Genomic DNA, 22463 nt, shown 5'->3' with positions numbered 1-22463 from the left:
GATGTGGTAGCTATCTTAACCAACTCCTAGACTAAAACGTGAAATGAGCCTCTGGCAGGCAGCAATCCATGGTAGGGAAAAGAGGTTCCTACTTGGAAAAGAGGGAGTCTTGGAGCTAGGCCATATCAGCTTCTTTTCAAAGACCTCATAAGTCTGTGGAGAATATTTGTGTCACCAGGGAATTCCATTTTGAGTATTAAAGCCATGGGGATCAGAAAATCTTTGCCTACTGTCTTTACTGCCAGTGTAAATTCAAGTCCCTCAGCTTGAGGGCTGCATTCAGTGCCCTGCTGTTTTGGGATTGTTGAAGGGTTGTCACGTCTAGCTGTCTGCTCTCACCTGGCAGGAGGCTACTGCCTCCAGAGCAGACATGACTTCACGGCACAGCTTACAGCACACCGTGGGAATACACATATTCCTATAAGAGGACACAAAATGCTCCTGATTTCAGTACTTGCGTGTCCTCTTTGGCCACCCATGACGGCAGAAGGGCAAGCAGATGGGGCAGAAACAGCTTCAGCAGTGCTAGTTAACCCTGCTGCTTTGTGAGTGTCAAGGCCTTTCGTTAGGTTAGACGTGCTCTACAGGTTTACTGATTTCAGTGTAATCACCCCCAAAATATACAGAAGGCCCAGGAAGAGGGGGAGCCCAGTCCCCTCTTTGCAGAAGTTCAGGAGCCATTGCTCAGGAAAGCTGATTCCTTAATTATATGATTTACCTTCAATGCCCATTAAAAGCTCTTACACAGGGATCTTGGCTTACATTGCCCAGAAGTTTTCCTTGTTAGTACAGAGGAGTTACCACCTCAAACAGGCTACAATCCCTTAGCAAAGGGTTTTGTTTTTCCATTATTAATCAAACTACACTGGGATTTTCCCAATATAATTGTACTGGTCAGGGTGTTGTGTTTTTTTTCTTGTTACATTCCTAAAGTAAAAGCCACAGCAAAGCTGCAGCATAGGCCTGTCTTGACTGAAGCAGATGTTAAAAGTGGGTGTATGCTGCAGAAAGCTTTAGTGATTTACGTTCAAAAGCAAACTTTACCTATACTGTAGTTATGCTCCCAAACTGCTTTTTTTCTTTTTTTTTCTCTCTCTCTCTCTCTTTTTTTTTTTTTTTTTTTTCCTCCCTGGGAATATCGAAGTTCCCATCTCTTCAAAAAGAAGAAGAAAAAAAAAAAAGACATTTGTTTTCAGTGGCAGTACTTGGAACTGGAACACTATGTCCAATGCCAACTGAAAAATTGATATGCAGAGGGTGCATCCTGCTGCTTTCCAACTACTTGAATTCTCACCCCAAAGTCTGCATTCTTCTGGGAAACCCTGCAGCAGGAAATAACCACATTAAACCCAATGAATTTGTCTGAAGACAGATTTGAGGGTTCAAGAACCCCCCTTTTTTTAAAATGGGACCTCAGACAGAAACTAGAGATCCTTCATGTTTAAGTGGGTCTTTGAGCAGTGGAACAAAACGTTAGGCTCCTAGGCTCCTGTGTCCAATTTCCCTTTCTTTCCACAAAAACCTCCATCTCCTCCTGTCCTCCCGAGGACCTCACCATGCTGCCAGCTCCTCTATCTCCCCCTCCCCACCCCATATGGTTCTATACATCATTTACCTCCCATGTCCCATAAGCAGCATAGGACTGGGAGGGTGGCCAGTAGCTCTGTGCTGACCACCCAGAGCACTTGAAACAGCGTAGGGAATTGCTGAGAGCATTTTTTCCTTTTCTAAGGGGTGAAAACATGATTCCAAATCTTTATCCCCTACCTAGAAACTGGGTTTCATAAAATCTAAGGAACCTCAGCCTGCAGATTCAAAAGGGAAGGAGACAAGGGGAGTGCATAGGTTTGCTTACCCTGGGAAAGGATGTTAAAAGGGAATGGAGCAGTAATTTTAGTTACAACAACTAAATTTGAAACACAGACCCTAAGAGTAGGGGTTCTCCGGTTCTTGTTCTGCCTTGTGAGCCTTAAGATGAACATCTCTCATGCAGCATTTATAATCATCTTTTTAGTCTATCGGGACATGAAAACTGGAGTTAAAAAACACCAGGAATATAATTAACTTACACTTCAGTCAGAACTAACCTTTTTGTTGCCAGCAGTCTTATACAGGCAGTAAACCCTTTCTTAGATCATTGCCTACATGCCAACAGTTCTGGTCAATGATTATCCCTTGCAAAAAGCCTGTGACATAGTCCCTCCAGTCACCTGTTTACATCCCAAATGTTCTCATATTCTGCTATTTCAAGCTTAACTCTTGTGACCTTAGTCAATGATATTCAATCCAAGCCTCCTTACCAGTTCCTGCAAGGCAAACAACTTCAGGTCAGTTTTAGCAACCAGTGCTATGTCATGCCTGTGGTCAATGACTCTAAATATGCCCACGCCCATGTGTATCCTAAATCTAGACGTCTGTGATGGCAAACAACAGGGTCTGGATAGGCAGTTCTGTTTCACTAAAGAAGATTTGTGGCATTTTTGCTCTTCAAACATTTTCTTTCACCTTCTGTGCATTGCCTGGATGGATTTAGACGTATTAGAAGGGGTCAGCTAGGCAGGATAAGCAAAACAATTGTGACTCCAACATAATCTCTAAGGGCAGATGAGTCAGATAACAGATCCATCGAGCAGAAGATATGTACCTCCAACAGCGCGAATTGCAAAAGCTTACAGACAGTATAAAACCAGGTCAAATGTACAGTCATACTCCTCCTAAATACTCCACCAGACCCAGCGGTTTGTGGCTCAGAGACTTCCCGAGTTAGAGATGGTGTCTGCGTTTAACAGCCCTGGACAGACTTTCCTACCAAGTATTTATTCAAACGAATATTGAATTCCTACAACTTTGTTGTATCCACAATGCCCTATACAAATACTCTCAGTTGGTGTAATTATCTTTCTTTGTGATAAAAATTGCCACTTTTTGCTTCTTTCTAAGCCTCTTTCTTTTCTTTTCAGTCTTCGCTCCCCCTCTCCATGACAATTTTTGTGACCAGCCCCTAGGACAGTGAGTGACTGAGTCCCAGTCAGGACATAAGCTTCTGATCTCATTTGGAAACTGCTCTGTTCTTTTCCCAGCAAAGCTAGTAAGTAGGTGACCAGTCTTTATCCCAGTACACTCATACAATACAAGCATCACCTTTGCAAAGTTCCCTTTGGTGGTTAACAGTACGTACTGAAATGACTCCCTTTAGTGTTTCTGTATTTACAAGGGGTACGGGCTTACTCCTGTAAAAACAAATGATCAGCAGCAACTCGGCTGCATTTGAATTTGAATCTTTTTCATCTCTTAAGAGACAGTGGTAGAGTGTACCTGAGCTACTAGCAGTTTGCTGACATTGCACAGGCTGTGGAACAACTGTCATTCCTCAGTGTTACCCTGACCTCAGCTTTGCTGATGCACCTTCTTTGTGCCCGCTTCTGCTCAGACTGCTCTAGGTTATCCATGTCAAAGGTGATCTGTTGCTCTGCCTAGGGAGTGTGGGCATGCTCGTGGTGGTTTCACACCAGTAGGTAGCTCAGCACCACCACGCCGCTCTCTCACTTCCCCTCCTCAGTTCAAGGAGCTGGTTTAAGCACAGGCCTGCAAGTTAATGCACTGGTACAGAACAAGTGCCTGGAGGCAAAGAGCACTGAAATGTCTTACACTGGCATTTTCCCTGCATCCAGCACATTCTGAGCACTCCCAGCAGAGGGGCAGTGATGGCCAATAGCATGTGTCAGCTCCCTTTCATGGCTCCCAACATCCTACCAGTTTAGCTGGGCCTTTGGCTTCAGCCTCCAGCTTCCCACTGTTGTTGCTGCCCCATGCAGCTGGGAGAGACCCCAGGCATGTCTGTCCTTATGGAACTGCCAAAATCTGTGTCAGTGGGGATATCACGTAAGCTCTTAGTACTGCAGACACAGTGAGCAGAGCCCACCAGCCCAGCAGACTGCCCTGCTCACTTGTTTTTTCTATTTGTTTCTCTGCACTGAGCAATCCCATAAAGCAAAGCCTCGTCAGAGAATGAAATATCCTGCATCCAAAACAAAAATGAGACCCAGTAGAGTCCATTAAAATGTTACTAAATAGGACTTGCCTGCCCTCTCAGGTCCAGAGCTAAGGCTCCCTGGAGGTCTGTTAATTTACTGTGTTTTCCCATTACATGCAATGCACTTGCTATGATTCTTTGCACCCTGAGTACAAAGTAGGTGGAATGGTATCCATCATGGATGTCACCAAATTTAGAATACAACATACACATCTGCTTACATAACAAGCTGAATGGTCTTGGTTCGCAGAACTAGATATTTGATCCATGGCTCAGCTTGGGTGTGGGAGATACCAAAGTAGCTATGAGCCCTGCTGCCTTCTAGTAGCTGGTTAGTTCTGGTACTAATTTGAGGGCTGTGTGTACATACCTCTAACAGACACTGACTGGAAATAGCTCTGAACAAGACGCTGGCAACTGAAACTAAGCAGGAAGCAGCAGCCAAGACTGGATGTCAGGAGAGGCCAGGAGTGGGTGTTATAAAACCCTGTGCTGTTTGGAGCATTTTCATCTGCAGGAATTCTTCAGTAGTTGGCTCATGAAACTTTGCAGCTGTCTTGCAAGTCCTGGTGAGAGTCGTGTGGCCATGCAAAGTGGCCAGTCAACAGCCACTGGTAGGGAGCTGACTCCATGTCACTTTCAAACTGGACACGAAATCCAGTTTCAGCAAGTATCACAAAAACTTGATTTGGTATCTTATACAGGGAAAACTTGGAAATCTGTCCTTTGTGCTTTCTTCTGCTTCCACGCTGATTTGCTGTCCTCACTGCAGAAGGAAGGTAAGTCAACAGTCATCACATCCTGGAAGCTGTGGAGAACACTTCGCAAACACAGTTTTTGTTCCAAGAAAAGCCCAGCCCTCTGTATGCATCCAACATGCTGCAGATCCCAGGTCTCAGAAGGCCAGATTTTCTAACAGCAGTTTCCAAGTCGTTCCTTTCAAGGGGAAAAAAAAAAAAAAAAAAAAAGTGCTTTTGCCCAGTAGACAGGGAAACTTTAATCTTCCCAAATAGATCAGCTTTTACAAGAGGCTATTTTAGGTTTTAATTCTGTTACGCTGAAGTTATTGGACAAATGAAGATCATGGCATATGCTGTAGCTTGGAGCAATTTGCATTCTTCAGGTGTTAAAAGCTTGAAATACTTCCTTTGGGCATGAAATAGATCCATCATCAAAGTCAGCATTCCTGAAAGTGCCTGTCCCACAGACTCCCATAGGAGAAAGTCTGCAGAGCTGAACTAGTCTGACACCAGGAAATCCTTTCTGCATCTCTCATTCCTTCTTAGTTTCACATTTAGTTTTTGGAATTTGATGAAAGGCCAGTTTGATGCTTGGTTATCTTCCTTTTTATACACATTCTTGGCCTTCCTTTCTTATATTGACACCATATTAAAGCTGGGATGTTAACCATGCAAGTGAGGAAGTCCAAGATGCTAAGCTCTTCTGGAGGCATTCAGTCAATCAACACTGATTATGATTGTATATATGTATATACATTTATATCCTGATTTCTTTGCTAATAAGTGACGGATTTTCTGCTGGAGCTAAATGCATTTATGCAGCTGGACAACAGTATATCTCCAGGGAATCCTAACTGTTGTGAGCTTATTTTTGTCCATTTGTCCATTTTAATTAAACAAAGTCATAGAGAGATCTATACTGTATAAACAGGAAATAAATACATTTTGATCAATCAGACCTTTCCTAGTACCTTTTATGCAAACACTTGTTTATGAATCCATAGGCCTGTGTCTCTCCAGAAAGTGGTGAGGAAAATCTTATTTTGACCCTGTTTTGACCATACGCTCCATCTGGGTAAAAGCCAAAGCCAAGATTCTTCTTCTGCAGGCCAGACACTTGTTATTCAGAGAACTGAGGGAGTAATTAATGCAGCTTTCTATGAAGTCAGCTTGTGACCATTCGCATTCTCTGGAATATATATTCACCCTTCTATTTCATTTTTCTGGGTGTTATTAACATGAAGCAGCAACACGTCAGAAAGTCGATGTTGAAAACCAGGAAGAGTTCAAAGATGTGCTACAAAGCCACCTGCGGCCCATAAAGGAATGACAACGAAAGATCAAGCAAGCTCAGAGAAAGGGTTGCAAATCGACTTGATTGTGGACCATCACCACCTACACCGTGAGAAGACGGCAATAAATAAATAAGTAAATAAATAAATAAATAAATAAATAAATAAATAAATAAAATAGAGGCCTTTTTAAGAGAGCCTGGTGCCTGGACACAGGAGACAGTGAGGTAAGGCCAAAAATCATGGCCTGCGGGCACACAGACGGTCTCCGGAGCCCACCGCCGTCCCCTCAGCCCTTCTCCCCCTCAGCAGCCCGGCCCCTCACGGCCGCGTATGGCGGGCGGGCGGCGGCCTCACCGGGAGGCGGTGCCCGGCAGCGGCCCGGCCCAGCCCGGCTCGGCCCGGCCCGGCCCGGAGGCACCGCGGGACAGGGGGCGGCACGGCGCGGCCCCGGCCAGGTGCGTGTGCGGCGGGGCCGGGCGGGCTGGAGGCCGCCGCCGGGCCCACCCCGGGCTGGCTGCGGGGCCGGGGCTGCCCCCCGGGGCCGCCTCCGCCTCAGCCGGGGCCCGGCGCCAGCGTGCGCGGCCTGGAGGCGTCGGGAGGACGGGGCCGCCCCGTGAGGCCCGACCGCGGCGGCTGGGCGGGGAGCGGGGTGCTGGCAGCCCCCGGTGCTGCTGCGGGAACGGCTTCTGCGCCTCAGGGGTCCCGCAGCACAAGGGACGAACGCTTCCCGGTGTGTCTGGCCACCGAGCTCCCAGGAAAAGGAGCTCTTGGAGCTGTCTTCACGGTCACCAGTGGTGTTTATTTCAGGCTACTGTGTCGAAACATCCCTTTCTGATGCTATAAAAGCTATTTTCTGTGCTTCCTGGCTCTAAGGTGTTGCAAAGGCCATATAATGAATTGAGGGGAAAACAGCATCCCCGTGCTGTGAATGCAGCTGGGGTGAAAGAGGTGTGATAGCTGATAAAACAAAGCGTAAATGGACGGCTGCCTTTGGAAGATGGGTGCGCAGTGAGCCCCATCTCCTGTCCTGACACCTTCTGTTCTGCAGAGCCTCCTGGGGCCTTTTTATACGTAACAAAATGCACAGATAATCAAATCAGTCAGCGATGCTCCAGAGATCTTGGAAAATCTTCGAAGATTTCACAGCTAAACACTGGAAGGCCAACTGCTCTACAGATGTGTGTGTGCCAAAAAGAAAAAAAAAAAAAAAAAAAAAAAGTGGTATGAATTAGGCCCTATAAGGAGGAAAAATACCCAGTCTACAGGAAATGTGCTGCTAATCTGTTTTGGAAAATGGAGGCTTTTCTAAATAAGAATGCTGTGTTAGAATCAAGGCTACTGTGGCATGAAAGGGACCGTGTTCATGCTTTACTCGTTCATGTCTATGTCTGACTCATATTTTCACAGCCTCTACAATAAGTGGGGATTTGCTCGATTACTGGAAGTGTCTTTTTATAGGAGAAACTTTAGCTTTTGTTCCTGTATTACATCATCAGATGTTTTTTGTCTCATTGCCACTAGCAGGCTGGTTTTGTCCCATACAGCATATGATCCCAAGCTGTGCGGGAAATTGACCCCTCTCCTCAGATCCTTCACTGTTTACGTAGAGCCTGAAGACTTTGGGGGTTTTGAAAATGTTCATTACTGTGGTGGACATCACGTCAGCTATGTATCTTAACCTGCATTTACAATTGTATCTCAACAGATCATCATCCATTAAGGCTTTGATCAAGTGTTCTGTTTTCTGACTTGAATTATTTAACAATGCCTGGTAATGTAATGCAGAGCACAGACAAATATTCTCTCTCTAACTATAAAGATTAACCCGGAATCACTAAATGTAGGAAAAGTCTTTCCTTTGGTTGAAAATTGAGGAAAGGAACCTTGGAATCCTATTGCTGTTTCTAATGAGAGCTGAAGATGCTGAGGTCTGTGTAGGATCAGCCTGTAGCAATGAAATTACCGGTGCTCTTGGGCTGCCCATGTAGCATGTCTGTGAGAGCACTTGCAGCTTTTAAGAATTGCTTAACTGGAGAGGCAATAGGTGCCAGGCAACTCGGATCCTGTTTCTGATGTTGCGTTCCATAAAAGCACAACTCACCAACTGAGTTAGTGCTCCACACAAACTGGCCATGTTTTCAGCACGTCTTCATGTATTGCTGGTGATCTGGAAGTTCCAGTTAACGCCATCAGAAGAGTCTGGGGGTAGTCTCCAGCGTGAAGCACTCCTTTGATTGACTCTTCAGAAGTATTCCTCTTCTGTCCCTTCCTTCACACAACCCCTTTTCCCATCCACGTCCTCCTTTCTAGGCGGGATTCACGTTTGCAAAGGCCAACAAGCAATTTTGTCTGAGGGAGGTAGGTGACTTCTAATAACAATTTAGAGTTGATACAAAGTGAAAGCAATGGTCCCGAGCAGAATGCTTGGCATGGAGTTGGCCATTCTATGCCAAGTCTCTACCATCACTGAATTATTGCAATAAAGAATTAGATGTTCAGGAAGAAACAAACGTACCATCTTTTTGCAAGTCATGGCACTGTGATTTTCTTACTGCATACCTTTATATGCATGTGTCTCTGCTTCTGAAGAACGTAACAGTACCGGGGAACCCACACTTGTGATTCATTATTGTTTCAGTGCAGGTAAAGGAAACTGTTGCTGATGTCTTTGTGAAAAATATCCAGGCAAGCTACAGATCATTTTTGATGGCAAAAGGTTTTGCAGGCATTTTTAAAAGCTCCTGATCTAGTGGAGAATGAGTGGCAGTAGTTTTACTGTGTATATGCTTCCCTTGCAGATTCAGCTGTGTGTAGGTCTCTTTCGATTTCCACTTATGTAGGATATTGAACTCTTGCTTTTTTCCCTTGTGTCTAGATTTGGTTGAATTTTAGCATTGGTGAAGCATCTTTTAAAACCTGATGTCACTGCTGTCTCTTATAAAACTTCCTTTTTAAGGCTGACACTTTCCGAATTTAATAAGTGGGTGGGATTTTTTTTAGAGTTTGGTTTCAGCTTTTTGTGTATCCGGTCTTGTTGGAGTACAGGAACAGTGCATTTTTCCCCACTGTTTTTTTAGCCTTTTTGTATAAAAAAGGCTAAATAAAGAGCATTTCCCAAAATGACAATGTCCCAGCTGGGAGACTGGCTTTTGCTAGACCCTGAGAAGAAATAGAAAATTGTAAGCTGTTCCTGAGTAAATGATGCTTTGTTGGTATTATGACCTACAGCTCCAAAATCTCTTAGGCTACCTGGGAGGTTCTGAGAGTCCAGTAAGCACCAGGAGCAGCATACACAACAAAAGGACAGCTCACTTCTGTGTTGTGCTCTGCAGATGTTCCTGCAGTGAAATATCTCCCACCAAAGCTAGTTGGAGTCACGGTGCTAATCCATTGCCCCCAGCTCCCACGTCACGCTGTTAGCCAGCATAGATTTCAAAGAGCTTCATAGAGTGAATTAATAACTTTGTTCTTCTTTGACAGGTGTAAGGACTGCAGCACAGAAAAAGAAACAAACTTTTGAATCTTGCATAGTAAATTGGTGACAAATCTGGAAGAACAATTTTGTCTTATGTAGTTGTCACAAACACATACTGTAGGCTGGAACAGACTGCTCTTCATCCCTTTGGCAGGTGAATTTAAAGCTTATTTTGTGAGGGTCTTAATACAAACATTTTTACAGCATGATAAACAAGTCTGACACTACGACTGTAAATAGGGCATCTCCCATCTCAACTGTTCTGTGCCCTGTGGAGACTGAGATTGTTGTCCAGCTACATTACTGTATGAAATGATTGATACATCACTTCTCTGAACCTTCTAACTTGGTACAATTTTCAGGGTGTTTGTTTCGTATTTTTTTTTGTCTGCTTAACAGATCATCTCCTTTTTTGGAGAACTAACATAGTACTGCTTCGTATTTATTTTCAAATTCTGAATTTCCTAACCTAAAAGCAAACATATTTTTACTGCTACGTAGAACAGAGTTATTTTCTGTCTGGAGTCTTTACAAGATGAAAACTCAAACTGCAGTTTTCTATTTGTGTATCAGCAGAGCCCAGTATTTGCTTAACCTGATGTAGACCCGGCTAAATATGTCACCTGCTTCTGTAGTTTGCCTAAGTTGTCTAACCTTTCAGATTCATTTTGTGGAGAGGTGTAAAAATCCGTGTGTGTGGACACGAGTTACTTTTAAATAAGCTTTACATCCTCTAATTATGTTTATATCTATTTTCTAGAACTATGCCAAGAAAAAGAAAGCTGTTGGCTGAATTAAGTGCTCTCCAAAGGAGCTCCAGCATTCCTCCCTCTGATGCTTTGGAGAACCTGAACACCACTCCTGATGGGGACTCTTCTCCAAAAAGCAGCAAATATTTTGCAACAGAGAAAAAAAAGTCTTTCCAGCTAGAAGCAGATTTTTTCAGCCAGCCCTGTATTAGTCTGGCCAAATCCTTTCTAGGACAGGTAAGACATTTAGACTGAGATTACTGTGCTGGAGCATGTGCTAGCTAATAATTTAGTGTAAAAGGATGAAATTCTTTTTCTGCAATTTGACCCTAGGGCTTTTCTATTTTAGGAATACTGTTCTCCTCATTCTTTCTCATGCAAAGTTTAGGAAATTAAAGACTGGTAGCTAAATCTATTTTGGATGAAGACATAAAAGTAATTTTTTTAGGTTTAATTTATTGTCACATTTCAGAATTAGTTTATTTTTGTGGCATTTTTCTCACTTATTTTCTGATTTACTGAAACACACTTTATTGTTTGTGGTTTGAAGGTTGCTTGAGGCCAATTTTTTCTTTTCAGGTATTCCTTTATTTGTTTTTGCCCACTCCTGCTTTGTCCACTGGAAAGTAATGCTGTGCAGTCAACATCATTTGCTCCTCTACCTCCATTTTATATCTTAAGATGCTAATAGCATGCCAGGTCCTTGGCCTTTCTTGACCAATAACCACTGTCATAGGGTACTGGAATATTCCGTTCTCACCTGGAAGTACTCTATGAAAGTTGTGTCTTTCACGATCTGCTTTTATTTTTGCTGTTCTGCATAACTCAGTATTGTCAGTAGAGATGGGGAGCTTGCTAACAATCACCTTTCCCAGCTTACTAACACAAATACGTGAGGCAACATAAGCCCTAGCATGGAGGCCTCTGGGATGCCACAGTCCCACAGTTAAACTCTGACATGTTATTCCTACCTACAACTACTTGTTCATGAAAGTACCTTCTACCTTATCCCACTGCAGAAATTTTGAGGAATCCATGGACCTTGCTGAAAGCCTTTGGAAATCAGAGTACAGGAGATCACGTGTGTCTCTTCTGCTCAGCAAGTCCTTCAGAAAACCCTCTGGCTCTCTTTATGGGAGGGAGTTCCTCCAGTGTTCTCCCTGTAAAAAGTTCCAGTCTGAGACCTCCTAAACACAACTGCAAAATGTATTTTTAGTTTTACTGCTACAATCTTATCTGAGGCTTTTTTTTTAATACCTTTATTATCTGTAGGGTGAACTCTCTGGGTTCTCATTGGTTTAGATAACTTCAGGAATTTGTTCCACTAACTGTTGTTTTTGGCATGTATTGCCATGTCTAGCTTTGGTTTTACTTTTGAAGGATACTGTCTTGCTTGTAATTGATGCCTTTGCTCTGTTTTCACAGAATCACAGAATCACAGAATTTCTAGGTTGGAAGAGACCTCAAGGTCATCGAGTCCAACCTCCAACCTAACGCTAACAGCCCTCCACTAAACCATATCACTAAGCTCTACATCTAAACGTCTTTTGAAGACTTCCAGGGATGGTGACTCCACCACTTCCCTGGGCAGCCTGTTCCAATGTCTAACAACCCTTTCAGTGAAGAAGTTCTTCCTAACATCTAACCTAAAACTCCCCTGGCTCAACTTAAGCCCATTCCCCCTCGTCCTGTCACCAGGCACGTGGGAGAACAGGCCAACCCCCACCTCGCTACAGCCTCCCTTGAGGTACCTAAAAAGAGCGATAAGGTCACCCCTGAGCCTCCTCTTCTCCAGGCTGAACAAGCCCAGCTCCCTCAGCCGCTCCTCGTAGGACTTGTTCTCCAGGCCCCTCACCAGCTTCGTCGCCCTTCTCTGCACCCGCTCAAGCACCTCGATGTCCTTCTTGTAGCGAGGGGCCCAAAACTGAACACAGTACTCGAGGTGCGGCCTCACCAGAGCTGAGTACAGGGGGACGATCACCTCCCTCGCCCTGCTGGTCACACTGTTCCTGATACAAGCCAGGATGCCGTTGGCCTTCTTGGCCACCTGAGCACACTGCTGGCTCATATTCAGCCGACTATCCACCATCACTCCCAGGTCCTTCTCTGCCTGGCAGCTCTCCAACCATTCCTCTCCCAGTCTGTAGCTCTGACTAGTAGCTTTTTTAACCCTGCTGCTTTTTTTTGTTCTTTCTCAGCTTTTCTCTCAGACGTCATGATGTGTATTTGCTCTTTATAGACTTCCTGCTAGAGGCTTGCCTTTCCTGCTTTGGCCTTTGGCTGCCTCTTTTAAGTTCTTCCTAACAAGCTTCCTCATTTTATGTAGTTTCCCCTTTTTGCTGGTAAGCAATACTGTAATAGATTATTTTTAGACCTGAAAGCTTGTGGAAGGACACTGAACTTTGTACTTCATGGCTGAAAGCTCAACAAATTGAACAACTTTGTGAAAGTTGTTTTTCAGAGATGAGCCTTTGGAGGACACTTTGCATTTTGCTCTGGATCACTTTGACAGTTTATATACTGACAGTTGGTGGTATCTAAAAAATATGGTCCATGGCCAATCCTACTGTGGTATTTTCTTAGTCTATATGAAGATACCTGAAGTTTTCTTGTACTAGTGCATTTTTTGTTGTCTTGATGATTCCAACATCCTCATGCATTCTGTTGCCCCAGGCAGATGACGTTTTAGTCCCAGTTCCATACTTTTCCTGTTTAGGCCTACAATTACAAACCAGGCAAATTCTGTGTTAATTTTAGATTTTCTTTAAAGTATAACTCCCAGTTTCCCGTGATGTAATCTATGGTTTCATTTTGTTATAATTATAACTGCATTGGTAGTTCACTGTTTACTTTTATTGTCTTTGCTCTACCAGATTTTGGAGGTGCCTGCTTTATTAGTATTGCTTATTATTTTAAACTGTTATAACTGTAAATAGTTTGTCTGAAGAGAGAGGGAAATGCCTGCCTACTCTTAAAATTGTAACTTTACCATTGCTTTTCATCATATTAAAAGAAAAATTTGGCCATCTGCGTGTGCTTTTGGGGTGTTCACAGACACCGGTGCTTTTCTGAAGTCACTGTTGTTCACAAAACCAATAAAATGTTGTTTTCAATGATTTGGGAACTGCTGTAGGGAAAATGTGATATATAGGAGTTGCAACATTTAAGACAGACTTCTGGAGCATCTGTACTGGATCAGGTCAATGACTGCATTAACAATCCAGGAAAAAGATTTATTAGGAGGTATGCTTTGTTTCTTGCAAGTCATTCTTGAATTGCTGGTTTTTAAGTATGAAAGCACAGAACATGGTGTAATTAGACTGATGAGACCATAGTGCAGTATTTTATAAACACGCATTAAGTAAAAAAAAAAAAAAAAGTTTAGAAATCAGGTCAAAAAAAATGCTGTACAGAGTTTAGTGTTTATTTTTCTAGAGAATCTTTTCACTGTTGTGGTTGTGCTTTTCCCCATCTACTGTGTTTTATTTAAGGAGGTAGCAGCAGTGAAGAACACACTGCAGTAACGAAGATCCTTTGTTGTCTGCCTGAAGCCACTTTCTAGCTCTTCTGCAATTGCCCTCTCCATGGTGTAGAAAATAACCAAAGTATCAGTAGTACTTCTGTCTCTATAGTCACTAGGACTTTTTTGAAACACCTCTAGGAGAGACTATCCAGTCACAGTAGTTATTTAATTATGCTGCTGTCATATTTCTTCTGATCAAAGGAAAACATATTTGTGGTGCTTCAGAGTTGATATTAGTGCTGCTTTTTTGCCTTAAAGCTCTAGCTCTCCTGCAGGGTTGAGGTGGAGAATACAGAAAATAACCACAAAAGAAGCTCTGTGGGCTGTGGAGATTGCTGCTTTGTTGTAGATATGGTCATAAATTTGCTCTGTATGATACTGTAACATCTAGACCCTCCAAGCATTTTGCTGAGTGAACGACAGGTAGGAATTTCTTGTACTGGGATGTGGCCCAGACAGTAGAAACTGAAAGAGTTCTTATTAGCTTACAGACTGAACTCATGGAGGTATAGGAGAGTAGGTTGTACCATCGTGCCCTTTTTTCTGACTTGCTTCTACAACCCTTGTGCTGTGATTGTTTTGTACAGGGGGTTGCTAACCGATGCCCTCTGACCTCTGTTTCAGATTTTAGTTCGCCGACTTCCTGACGGCAGGGAGCTCTGGGGGAGGATCGTTGAAACAGAAGCCTATCTGGGTGGGGAAGATGAAGCTTCCCACTCGAAAGGTGGGAAGCAAACTCAACGAAACGCAGCGATGTTCATGAAACCAGGCACCCTGTACGTGTATCAGATCTACGGGATTTACTTCTGCGTGAATGTTTCCAGCCAAGGTAAGCTGAGGCTGAAAAAGATTTAATGCCTACAGCACGGGTCTGATATTGCAATCTACATTTGCTGTGGTGCAGTCACTCGTGAGTTCCCTATGGACTCTGTGAAGTCAATGACTTGTCATAATCTCTCCTTTGGACCTTAGTTTTGCCATTGTAAATGGTTTGTAGCTGTGGCCAGTGTGTTAGCTTCAGACACTACAAGCAGGGCCCATCTCTGGCTATGCAGTGACCAGCCAGATGGGGTTTTTGTCCCAGCTGGAAGCTCTATGGCTGTTCAGATGCAGAAATAAAGGTGAAGGACTAGAAGGGAATCTGGACAGGATGGAACTTTCAGTTTTGATGACCAGAGCTGCTGCCTTATTCATGTGAGTTGGTGAACTTTGTTCCTTGAAGGTGGTATAAGTAAGTAGCCACTATAGGATCATTTTAGCTGCTTTGCTGTATCTTAAGGAAAAAAAAAAAATGGAAAAAAAAAACAGGCTGTTACAGGATCTTTAATCTTCTGTTATTCTCAAGATAATAAAAGCCCTAATCATATGATTCTCCTTTTAACAAGCAGGTGTTGCTTGTAGACCTGTTTTTTGCTTTACTTACAGATGACAGTGTTTGCCTTGCAATAAAGCTATTGGTTAATTAGACACCTTGAAATGGCAGCATGTATTTCTTAGAGTAAACACTTACTTTGTTTGAAAAATCTCAGAAGCTTTTTTCTTTTTCACCATTGCAAAGATAGATCTTAAAAACAAAAACAAATTAAAAAAAACTTGCTTGTATATTCCTAATTAGAAAGCAAGTGCTGTCACAGTGACCATTAATCCTCAGGTTTTGGCCTTTGGACAAGAGCCAAGCAGAAAAACAGTGCCAGGTAATACTGTGGGGGAAGAGCCTGACTTCCTAAATGGAAGTCTGGAGTCTGATGGATGAACACATGAATTTCATTATGATGTCTCTGCCAAATCTGTTCAGATAATGAAAGAAGAATGTTTTGTTGTTGTTGTTGTTCAGGATGGGATTCTTAGTGTATGAAATATTAGGAATAATAATTTTTACTTTAAAAAAAAAAAGCTTAGCCTTTGAATTCTAAAAGATTTCTTTGAAATCTGTGCTTTCGGAAATTTTCCCTTATATACCTATGTTTAGTTTTGTAGCAAAACAGTCAATGAGCTCACTGTTTTGATGGAATTTGGAGATTGGGGTCTCTGCTTTTTTTGTGATTATGGCTAACAAAGAATTTATATCCCTCTTCCTAAATAGCTCCAAGCCACACCTTTAAAAGTTAGGCTGTTTGGAAATCTGAAGATTTAGCTGAGCTCTTAGCTTTATTTTTAGTTTCTTATGTTATTTGTGTTGCATTAGGACATTCCCCCATGTATCTGACAAGACGTTTTGTTCCCTAAGCAATGCCCAAGACAGTGAGTCTCTGCACTAAAGCAAAGAGAGAATTTGTATGAAACAAAAAGATCTGTTAGTAAGTTATTACCTGTCTTTGCCAGGATCTTCCTGTGCTTTAAAAAGAAATGAACTCAGCCTCTGTCTGCTCTGCAGCCTTGATATGGTGTTGTGGGGACACAGAGTCTGAGATGATGTAAGTGTAAGAACAGACCCTGGAAGTATTTGTGTTCCCTGTCTGTTCTTGGGCACCACAGCTGTCAGACCCCTTGCTCTAGAAATGATTTTTCTCTCTTTGAATGTCAGCAGGTACTGCACGATGACTTTTGCATAATCAATTATTCATTTAGGCCTGTTTTGCTATGGCAAGTTGACTGTGAGGTCAGAAGGGAAGCTTTTGATGGTGACCGAGGCCTTTACTTGAGTTTTCTGTACTCTGCAGGATTGGGGTGCAGGAGGAAGTGCCCAGCAGATTTTGCTTTGCAGCCTTAGGTTTGCTGCCCCAGCAGTGCCCTGCTTTGGTCTTTCCGATCGGGTGGCCACGTTTACCAGCTGGAGTAGCGTGATCTGGCCCTCATGCTGGAAACGCCTGTTCTGTATCCAAATTTCTGTTGTCTCAACCACTGCTTTTCCTCAGCGTTTCTATGCCCCTGCTGAGACCTTGTATTGCTGTAACTGTGCCGGCTCAGGTCATACTGACCAGTTCTGCATTGCTGGCAAGCCCTCGTGCTGCTTCCACAGCAGGGTCCTGATGAGGAAGGGGCGCATTTCAAGAGAGCCACTGGCTGCTGTCCTGCTGCGGCTCAGCTTCCTGAACTGAGCGACCAGAGCGCTGATGTGGAGCTGTTAACTTAATGAAAGCAGCTGTACTTGCCTGGAGGAAGATCAAAGCGCCGTGCTCTCAGTGTTGCCTGTGTTTTGCTACCTTCTTGGCATAGCTGCTACACAGGGCTGTCCCGGACACATGCGCTGTTGGGACCAGGCAAGCAGCACAGGTCAGACTGTTGCAGCAGACAACAGCTAAACTCTGACTTGAATTGTGCAGGCAGCTTTTTGCTTCTTAAACAGCTCAGGATCTAAGACAGTAACATGTGTGCAAGCCTTTATATGCCCCTCTTCCTTGCTGCCCTCTGCGTACCTTCTCAGGAATGAGGTATTTGGCTCTTGAGCCTCTCGCTCTTTAAAGCTCCCTTTTTTTCATATGTAGCCTCGTAGCATTGTCTGTTTTCCTACCACTTGGGACAAACATCTTCTGTTTTTTGTATTTGGTTTATGCGAGACTTCAAGCTCAGCCGTGTCACTCGGGGATAGGAAGAGGCGTGTCACCAGTAGAGCTGTGCTGCCAGAGATGTGTGGCAGAACAGCTACAAAAGCAAGTTTTACTGCACGACCCACCACCACTGCAGTGTCCTCAACAGTAAGTCCTCAGCCCAATGTGATGCTGCCGACAGACGGCAAAAGCATTTCAGCTGTAGCACGTTGCCTCGCCACATTGAGGCGAGAAGTTGAGGCTGTTTGTGTATTCAGCCAAGTCCACTTGGCTGTGGTTTTGTGTTCATAAAACCGTAACGAGCTGAAGGGTGGTCTCATATTTTCTGTCACAGAGGAAGGGGAAATCTTTGTGTACATCACCAAGAGAAAGCTGAATCGTGGGACTATACTGGAGGGGGCCTTTCCCATTACTGTCAGGACTGGTACTGCCTGAAGCCATGGAGTGTGTCACTGCATTGTGTTTTTGGAGAAATCATAAAAGATAGAGGAAGAAAAGTTTATAGAAAAATATAACCAATGTCCTTCAGCGTGCATGAATCCTACCACGAATCTTGGCAACAGCAGAATAATCTTAGCACAAAGAGCCTTCCCAAGGGCTATGAGGGATGCTGGGCTTCCCTTGCTTCAGAAAGACAATAAATGCCAGTCAAGCTTCTCTTTGACTTCGCTGTGATTTTTTTTTTCTCAGGCATTTGCCAATGTGAGCATTTTGCTGCCATATCTGAAATAATCTCGTGTAAAATCAGGATCCTGGTTCCTGGTGATTCTCTACCCAGGCCCAGGGTCACACAGGGTGGACTTCTCCCTAACTTTTGGATCCTAGACCAGGACTTTGAAGGAAGTGCTTTGAGAGCAGTGAGTCAGATGGGTGGAGAGAGGAGAAAACGTCTCTACAGCAGCCAGGAGCTGTTTCCAAGAATGAGAGCTGGAGTTGATCCAGGGAGGGAGAAGCAAGCTGCACAGCGCGGGTGTGGGACTTCATTATCATTTCATGATTTCTAGCTGCCCAGGGAGAGAATTGGCCTCTGCATTGCTGCCAGACCCCAGCTTTTAGTTCTAAACTCTGCTCGGTACACAGAGTGACTCTGTGAGGCATGGGAGGTAAATACACTGTCTCTGGACTGGAGCAGAGGACCCGAGCTGCGCTGATGGTGTGGCGGTGGCAGTGTCTGTGTCAGGCTGCTGCTGAAGCCAGGTGACCTCACGAGCTCGCAGTGGCAGGCTGCAGGAAGGGAAGAAGGAAGGCTCAAGCACTCTGGCAGGCAGGTGGTGAGCCAGGATTCAGGTACTATTTGGTAGTTAAAGTAAAACTTCTGATACGCAAATACACTCAGAGGGTCCTGAGCGCCAGCCTGCGGGCTGGGAGGGCAGAGAAAGCATCAAGGCATCCCTGCACTCATATCCTGCCTGCTGGCTGTTCCCAAAGCTCTCGTGGTGTTGCTCTCACGCTCAGGGGCTGCTGGCTTGGAGCAGAGCAGGGTCTGTATTGCACACAGCTAGGAAGAGCTGGAAAACTTCCTAGTGGAAACGCACAAAGAGCAGCCAGAGACAAGTGCCAGGTACACCCTGCCACTGCTGTGCGGGTGCTTTGGAGCACCTGGAGTTTCTCTGAGGGCTTGTCTTTCTTCACATGAGCTCCCAAGGACTTGCTTTAATTCACATGTAACCACAGTTTCCACTTGCATTTGTGATGGATGAAGGCAAGTAGTGTAATTAGCAGCTCCTCGGAATCCCACAGTTGTTCCTGGTGAGTGAGGCAGCATCCCAACATGAAGGATGTTTCTGTTTGCACGGATGAAAAGCAGAATTAGGACATGGAGCATGTTCTTAAAAATCTAAAATGAGCTTTGAGCTCTAAATCAGTGTCAGAGAGGGAAACAGCTTTTGGCTGCTAGATTAGCATCAGTCCCCTTCCTTAGAGAAGGGAGTGTTTGGAAACAGATTGCGGACAGCTGTTGGAATTAAGTCTGTTTATTTCACTGAGCTGCACTGGGGGCGGTGGGGGTTCTGTGCAGGTTCAAGGCAAGAGGCACACCTTGCAAAAGCAAGAATCAGGCCTTCAGTTTGTAGGTTCATTGGGAACCCAGGAGAGCAGTTTGTTATGGGCCTTGTACAAAATGTGAGAGGGCTTCTATTTTTGGAAACTGCAGGTCCCTAGGGATCTGGTGGGCTACAGAAGAGCCTTTGCCAGGCTTGAGCATGGCTCCAGATGTTTGAGGCTGGAGAGGGAGAGGAGATTCTTGTGGAGCAGCATCACCAGAGCGCAGATGCTGGAGAGGAGGAATGTCGTGGGCGGCCCCAGCACAACGGGTGCTGTGTGGGGCAGCACACAGATCGCATTGCCAGGCTCTCAGCTCGCCCACTCAAGGTCATGAGAAGACCTTCCCTGCTCCCCAGTGGAAAATATCAAGGAAGTATTTATGTCCCACTTCAGCTGGATAGCCTCCTTGCAGGGGAGTTTCTCTGCTCAGAGCTGTAGCTTTGCTTCACTGTCCCCAAAATGAGGGGGAGCTCCAAAGGCTCCCGACAGGGTGACAAATCGCATTTGAGAAGAGAATGGCAGCTTTCTGCCCTCCTCGTCGCAGGTGGACCATAGCTGCAGAAGGGATGCTCCCAGGGCCGTGCAGCCCCTGCCTGCCCCAGGACCCCATCCTGCGAGAGCTTCCCTGGCACAAGGATTCGGATTGCACTCCTCTGCAGTTCCCCAAAGCCACGTTTGTCCCACCCACACCTCAGACGGGGCGCTGGCGTTGGGAACGCCTCCATCCCAAGCTCCCTCAGCGGTAGCCCAGGCTGCTCCCAGTGCCTGCTGCTGCCTGCCAGGAGGCTTTGTCCAGTGTCACTCCACAAGCTGTCTCTTTCTGTTGGCAGCATCCACACTCATTCCTCCTCTCCTTTGTTAGCTGGAGATCTTATAATCAGAGTTTATTATAAATCCACTGGGTTTGGGAGCAGCTTCAGATAGTTATGCCAAAACTGAACCATATGTGTATTTATTCCCGAACATTGTGCTGACAGAAGGAAAACCTCTTGTCCTCTGGCAAGCCTTGGAGCAGCAGTGAGACCTGGGAACATCAAGAAGTGGGGTAAAGGAAGAGCAAATCAGCTCTGGTGAATCAAGGACACGGAGTTATGGGACTCCAGATATTCAGGATAGGCAAGGGAATGCACTGACCATGGGTTTGCAGCTGATTTGGTGACAGCCTGGGAAAAGTAGAGGCCCTGTGGCTGGTGCTGCAGGCAATTGAGATAGAAATGAAGAGCTTCCACTGGCCTTGGGGCTGAGCACGGAGATGCTTTTGACAAACAAGCCTGTACTAACGTGTGGTTCTTGTTCCGCACAGGGGAAGGCGCTGCTGTCTTACTTCGTTCTTTGGAGCCTCTTCGGGGTTTAGATGCGATGAGAGAGCTGCGCAGTGCTGCCAGGAAAGGACCTGCAAAGCCACTGAAGGATTGGCAGCTGTGTAACGGGCCCTCCAAGCTCTGCCAAGCGTTTGGGATTGATAAGGCTTTTGACCAAAGGGACCTGACCCAAGATGCAGCCATCTGGATGGTACCTGGACATGAACTACCAGGGGAGCAGGACGTGGTAGCCACAACCAGGATTGGTGTTGGCAACAGGGGAGAATGGTCACATAAACCTCTCAGGTTTTATTTACGAGGAAATAAATTTGTAAGTGTTGTAGACAAGAAAATAGAGAGAGAGATGGCAGTAAGGGGACCCTCCCCTTGCAGCTGATGAGTCTTGCGGGTGTGCCACCAACCAGGACTTGATCGGTGCTCTGTATGAGAGCCTCAAGCTCCGCTGCAGCAGCAGCAAGGACAGCTTGTAGGTTTTTAACAATAAACGTACTTTATCACAATGAAGACAGCAAGGTGGAATTTTGTTTGGGGAGGCAGATGGGCATGGCTCTCCCAGCCAAAACGGAGGTTGGTTTTGAGCACTGAAGGGCACTGGAGGCATTGTGAACAGATCCAGGCTCTGGTAAGGTGGGTGACTGGTGAAGGCTCACGCTGCTGGCCTGCTGTGCTGCTGCCCAGAAGAAGCTTCCCACTTGGCATCTTCTGGGGAATAGCCAACAGACTGGATGGCAGCAGGGCTGACGGAAGGGAGGAGAGAGCTGTGGGTGATCAGCCTGGAGGAGCGGAGGTAAAAGAAGAATCTTACTGTCGCCTACAACTACCTAGTGGGAGGCTGTAGAGAGGGCAGAGCCAGAGTTCTGTCAGAGGTACACAGGGGCAGGATGAGAGGTAATGAGCACAAGCTAGAAAACAGGAAATTCTCATTAGCTACATGGAAAACTTTTTTGCCATGAGGGTGGTCAAACACTGGAACAGGAGCCCAGAGAAGCTGTGAGCAATATGTCCTGGGAGGCATTCAAACCTCCTCTAGACAAGCTCCTGCGTGACCCGACCAGACACATTCTCTTTAAGCAGAGATTTGGACAAGAGCCCCTGTTCAATCTATAACCCCAGTCTATAAAGTCCATCTTTTTTTTGTTTATTTTTCCTGCTGCTTTTGAGACCAGTTCAAAACTTACGAGTGTGTGAGCCTCAACACAGAGAAAGCACCAATGCTGAGGCTTCTGCTTCGCAGCACTGCAACCTGCCATGAGGTACGGGGTGTGTGTGTGTTTGCACTTAGGATTCAGGGCAAAACCCACAGAACTGCAGCCCTGCTGGCAGTTTGCCTTGGAGATACGGCACCAAGCCATGCAGCCAGGCCAAACAATTGCCTGGGTCTCAGGATTTAGTGGCCACCAGCCAGTGTTAGGAACCTCTGTGCCACAGCGTTGCTGCAACTTCCCCCGCGGAGAGCTGCACCCTGCCTTCCCGTGCCATGACCGTGGGGTGGGAGGGCAAGGGAGCGCTGTGCTGCACTCAGCCACAGCTTGCACAAATGCTGCTGCAGGGCTGGTGCCAATGTGCCCTGCTGACCTTGGGCAGGATTTGTCTTTTCACCTGCCAGCCAGGCACAGCTGGGTGATGGCCAGCAGCCTGGGGGCTGGCCCCTTCCCCTTTAGGTCCGGTGCTCACCTGTGTCCCTGGGCTTGGGCCCAGGTGACCACATCCCATCAGTGAGGTGTGGCACTTGGCTTCAGCTAGCAGTCTGTGTCAGCATCTTGCCTATGACCACAAATGAGATGACAGGGATTCC

At 45.4% G+C, this 22463-nt stretch overlaps 2 protein-coding genes across 3 annotated transcripts in view; one reads left to right on the top strand and one right to left on the bottom strand.

The window, feature by feature from the left end:
* The first annotated feature begins 6454 nt into the window (after positions 1-6454).
* MPG (N-methylpurine DNA glycosylase) lies at positions 6455-21340 on the top strand. Of its 2 annotated transcripts, XM_084295731.1 has the most exons (5): positions 6456-6523; positions 9549-9697; positions 10304-10529; positions 14440-14644; positions 20650-21340. In XM_084295731.1, exons 3-5 carry the CDS (start codon positions 10308-10310, stop codon positions 21042-21044), a joined length of 822 nt encoding a protein of 273 aa, XP_084151857.1. In that variant the 5' UTR covers positions 6456-6523; positions 9549-9697; positions 10304-10307; the 3' UTR covers positions 21045-21340. The 2 variants fall into 2 exon arrangements, with proteins under 2 accessions (XP_084151858.1, XP_084151857.1); XM_084295732.1 differs by lacking the exon at positions 9549-9697 and having other exon boundaries at positions 6455-6523.
* NPRL3 (NPR3 like, GATOR1 complex subunit) overlaps positions 12961-22463 on the bottom strand; it is a 60825-nt gene continuing 51322 nt past the window's right edge. The window contains exon 15 of the mRNA XM_084295728.1: positions 12961-13010. Within this exon, the coding sequence (XP_084151854.1) occupies positions 13005-13010 (6 nt within the window). The 3' untranslated portion in view covers positions 12961-13004. The remainder of the gene's footprint in view (positions 13011-22463) is intronic.

The sequence above is a fragment of the Netta rufina genome (assembly GCF_964035555.1).
Source record: "Netta rufina genome assembly, chromosome: 15".
Taxonomy (NCBI): domain Eukaryota; kingdom Metazoa; phylum Chordata; class Aves; order Anseriformes; family Anatidae; genus Netta; species Netta rufina.
The sequence above is the reverse complement of the archived record's forward strand: the minus strand, read 5'-3'. Positions and strand labels throughout refer to the sequence as shown.

Coding starts and splice junctions, on each gene's coding strand:
- MPG (XM_084295732.1), top strand. CDS start 10,308: ATGCCAAGAAAAAGAAAGCTGTTGGCTGAATTAAGTGCTCTCCAAAGG. Junction 10,530..14,439: donor CCAAATCCTTTCTAGGACAG/GTAAGACATTTA, acceptor CCTCTGTTTCAG/ATTTTAGTTCGCCGACTTCC. Junction 14,645..20,649: donor CGTGAATGTTTCCAGCCAAG/GTAAGCTGAGGC, acceptor TGTTCCGCACAG/GGGAAGGCGCTGCTGTCTTA.